The following is a 5,000-nucleotide window of genomic DNA, read 5'->3' as shown; positions in this document are numbered from 1 at the left end:
GATAAATGTAATAAATGAAAAAAAGATGATTAGCTTGATGATCATGGAAACGATTATGCTGATGATGATAATGATGATGATTATGACAACCACAATAGTGATAATGATGATATATATGATGATGATGATGATTGTGATCATGATCATGGTTTTAATAATAATCAACTATGATGACGATAATTATGATAATAATAATGATAATAAAATAATAGTAATAATAATGATAATAAAATAATAGTAATAATAATAGTAATAATAATAATGATAATGATAATGGTAAAAATGATAATAATGATTATCATGATGATAGTAATGATAATAATAACGGTGATGGCGATACCAAAATTAACAACAAGAACAGTAATAATAATTATAGCAATAAAAGTGACAACTGTGATAATTGTAATGGTAATAATGATAATGATAGTAACTTTAGAGTGAAAAAAATATGTCAGATAATTATCATAATGACAAGAACCATGATAACGATATCAATATCCTTTTTATTATTGCCGTTACTGCGGCCATTATTATGGATATTATTATATTATTATGGTCATTTTTTTTTGTATTATTATAGTCATTTTTCATTTTTTTATTATCGCCATTATTATTAAATTTGTTATTATCTTATGCCTATGTTGATTCATGGAGGTCAAGAATATGTCAATATCTATTATGATTTTTTTTTAGATATTGACACGAGAAAATTACATACCGAATATTTTGAGCTGATGATACTGCTATGGTCACATAAGGCGTGATGTCTAGAGTATGTCTTGTCTAAATGTAATGATGATAATAGTAATAGTATTACTATTATTACCTTTAGATGATGGAGACCCAGCAGCCTCTCGGCCCGATACAAGTATTCGCGCCTTTGGGAAGTGCATTCCCGGGAGGGAAGGAGGGAGAAAGGGAGAAGGCGGAGGGCAGCTTAATCTTGAATGATCATCTCACGCTGCTCGTCGCTCCAAACGTGCCCCGTGAGAGTGACAGAGCCTCGTCGGAGGTCGAGTCTACCTTAGGCGGAGTGTCACTGGGCGTACCTCCCTTGGGCGTGAGAGAGGGAGCCCGTAATCCCTCGGGACGGGCCAGCCTCAGCTACGGGTACGCGGTCATAAATAGATTCGGGCGCGAGAGAATGGATATCATTGAGCGCTGGAAGAGGGGATCATGGGTCAGAGTATCATAGAGATTATCCCACCTAGTTTGTCAGGCTGACCATAAGTGGGCGGAGTCGAGATTTAGGCTCCGCCCCGTTTGGTGGCCCGGCCCCCGCCCCCTCCCTGCCCGGGCTTCAGTGTTCGCTCGGACGTCGGAAGAGGGAGTCACGCTCTCTCTCGCTCTCAGCCTCCTCTGCTGCAGCGAGGGAATCCGGGATAACTTTTAGTCCTTTTTGATCGTGACGTGAAGTGATTCTGGTGTGCGGCGCCTGGGAGGGAATGTCCTAGTGGCCTACAGTGCTATAGATGGTTAGGTTGTTGTTGTCGAAGTGATTTTATCGTGTGGTAAAGTAAAAGAATGTCCAACACATTACGTTAGTTTACAGTGTCAGATGTGAGTGAATCAGTTTTTATTTTTTGATTGATCAGTGTTCGTTGTGAAACGAAGGCGTTGTTGACCTTGTGGGCTAGTAACGATGGTGTTGTGCAGGCACGTGGTCGTGGTGGCGGTGGCGATGGCGATAGCGGGGCGCCTCAGCGCGGCTGCAGGTGGTGGCTACCTCAAGATGTTTGAGGCTCAGCACAACCCGCCCGACCCGTGCTACGACGACGCGGGCGCGCGGCCCAAGAAGTGCATTCCCGACTTCATCAACGCCGCCTTCGGGCGTTCCGTCGAGGCCTCCAGCACGTGCGGGGCGCCGCCGTCGCGGTACTGTGTGACCTCGCACGAGAAGGGCGAGGTCAACCGCAAGTGCCACGTGTGCGACGCCGAGGAGCCCGCCCGCGCCCACCCCGCCCACTACCTCACCGACCTCAACAACCCCAACAACCTCACCTGCTGGCGCTCGGCCCCCGTCGACCCCCTCAAGCCCGAGAATGTGTCGCTCAACATCTCCCTGGGAAAGAAGTACGAGCTCACCTACATCAGCCTGCAGTTCTGCGGCCAGAAACCCGACTCCCTGGCCATCTACAAGTCCATGGACTACGGGCGCACGTGGCACCCGTTCCAGTTCTACTCGTCGCAGTGCCGCAAGGTGTACGGGCGCCAGAGCCGCCTGGTGATCGGGAAGGCCAACGAGCAAGAGGCGCTATGCACAGACGCCCACCTCAGTCACAACGACCCTCTGACCGGCTCGTCCTCGTCCAGGATCGCATTCAGCACACTGGAAGGACGGCCCTCAGCCTACGACTTCGACTCGTCGCCGGTTTTGCAGGACTGGGTCACCGCCACGGACATCAAGGTGGTTCTGAACCGCTTGCACCCTGAGCTCGACGAGGCCACGGCTGACAACGAAAGTGCCGCCCAGGAGCGCTATAGTTACGCTGTGGCAGACCTGGCTGTTGGCGGCCGTTGCAAATGCAATGGTCACGCCTCCCAGTGCATCCCGGACAAGACCACGGGCGCGCTGGTGTGTGACTGCGCCCACAACACCGCCGGGCGAGACTGCGAAAAGTGCAAACCCTTCCACTTCGACCGACCGTGGGGACGCGCCACGTCCCGAGAGGCCAACGAGTGTGTAGGTCAGTGTCCAAGTCTCTCGCGTTTCGCCCCGCCGAGGGGTGTCTCGGAATGTGCATGATTCTCCTCGTTTCGGTCGATAGCCATTCAAGTCTACATTGTCCTCTGGAATTCTACTCTCGTGTGCTTGTATAAGGTTAAATAAAATATATCGTTACCTTTTCTGTTCTCGTCGAAAGGTTTTATATGTATGTTATAGCTGCTCTTGTTGGTCTCTAATGCAGTGACAAACTGCTGGTTAAACATACACAATTCTTTCGACGCGAGCGTTTGTAATCGTTGCCAAGCTTTCCATTCACGCAGCATTTAACTTCATTGAACGGAGAAAGAGAGCAGAGTTCGAATGTCAATTGGCACTGTCATGGCCGGCATCTGAGAGCAGCGTGTGGAGCGAGGAATCCTTTCCCACTTATCTATCGGCTGCGTCCCCCGCCTCCCGCGGGTCGACAGCTCTTTCGTTTCGCTTGCATGTCTTACGTTTAGCAACGACTGAAAGGTTTACTGCCGCTTTTATTGCACTGCAATTAACTTTGTCTCCGTCTACGTTAGAATGCATTTTTTAAAGTTCAGGGATGTCTAGACGTGCGCAAGCACACTCGTGCTCGTCGCTCATACGCACACAGACGCATGCTTAAAAACATGCAGACGTGCGCACAGACAGATACACATACATATACACAAACATTTTTAGATGTACATATACATACATCTTTTTAAATATATGTATATACATATAAATAGATATGAATATATGTATATACATGTATATGTATATATATACACATATATTTATATACACATGTAGATATACATACATAAATATGTATATATATGTATGCATATATATACACACATATATATAATATATATACACATATATTTATATATACATATGTATGTATATATTTATATGTATATGTATATATATTTGTATACTGTATATATATTATATATATGTACATATATTTGTATATATATTTACACATATATACATTTATACATATGTGCATATATACACGCATATACATACATACATATATATGTATGTATATATATACGTACATGTATATGTATACATAATTATTTATGTATATATATGTATATATAAATATATATATATATTATATACATATATATATACACACGCGCGCGCGCGCATATATGTATATATATGTGTATATATGTATATGTATATATATTTATGTATAAATATTTATCTATTTATCTGCATACATATATAACACACACACGCGCATATATATTTATATATACATATACACATATGTTTATATATGTATATATACATATATATACATATACACATTTATATGTATTAACATACATGAATGTGTGTATATATATATTTATTTATTTATTTATCTGTCTATCTATCTATTTATTTATCTATCTATTTATCTACATACATATATAACACACACGCGTATGCATAGATAGATAGATAGATATGTATATATATATGTATATATAATATATATGCTGTAAATGCTATTTATAATATATATATGTATATATATACATATATATAATATATATATATAAATATATAAATATACGTATATATGTGCTATATATAATATATATATAAATATATATATATTTATATATATATATATATATATATATATATATATATATATATATACACACATGCATATATATTTACATTATATATACACATTTGTATGTATATCATATGTATATATATATACATATATACATATAAACATATATATATGTAAATTATTTATATAGATGTATATGTATATCATATATATAATATACTATATATATATATATATATATATATATATATATATATATGTGTGTGTGTGTGTGTGTGTGTGTGTATGTGTGTGTGTGTGTGTGTGTGTGTGTGTGCGTACGGGCGTGCGTGCGTGCGTGTGTAGATGTATATATATACATATAGGAAGCCAAAATCGTCTAGGGAGTTGTTCGCGCTGCCGTGGACAAGGACCAACCCCGAGCGGAGATGTTTCGTTACGCCCATTTTAAACCATGAGATGTCGGCTTACGTTAAACAGAGTACTTTACACTAAACTCCAAAATGTGCGTTTGGCAGAACAAAAGTTTTGTTTAAAATTAGTCTAGCGGCAGAAGAAACGCGGACAAAACACTAATTAAGCTTCGAAATGTTTGTGGACGGAAAATTCGTTTAGTTAGTGCGTTTGCAGACAGCACTGTACTTTCCCCGGAATGTTCGCAGGCACCGTGCGTTACGCGAGCAGAACTCCGCTGTCAAAATGTTTGCTGACAAAACACTGCGTTTGTCTATA

General features: G+C 40.5%; 1 protein-coding gene across 2 annotated transcripts in view; it reads left to right on the top strand.

Annotated features, from left to right (window-relative positions):
- The first annotated feature begins 1,315 nt into the window (after nucleotides 1–1,315).
- Nucleotides 1,316–5,000, top strand: part of LOC125044565 (netrin-1-like) — a 492,825-nt gene continuing 489,140 nt past the window's right edge. For both annotated transcript variants that reach the window (XM_047641276.1, XM_047641274.1), the window contains exon 1: nucleotides 1,316–2,687. In XM_047641276.1, coding sequence (XP_047497232.1) covers nucleotides 1,643–2,687 — 1,045 coding nt within the window. In that variant the 5' untranslated portion in view covers nucleotides 1,316–1,642. The remainder of the gene's footprint in view (nucleotides 2,688–5,000) is intronic.

This window comes from Penaeus chinensis, chromosome 36 (genome assembly GCF_019202785.1).
Source record: "Penaeus chinensis breed Huanghai No. 1 chromosome 36, ASM1920278v2, whole genome shotgun sequence".
NCBI lineage: Eukaryota > Metazoa > Arthropoda > Malacostraca > Decapoda > Penaeidae > Penaeus > Penaeus chinensis.
The sequence above is the reverse complement of the archived record's forward strand: the minus strand, read 5'-3'. Positions and strand labels throughout refer to the sequence as shown.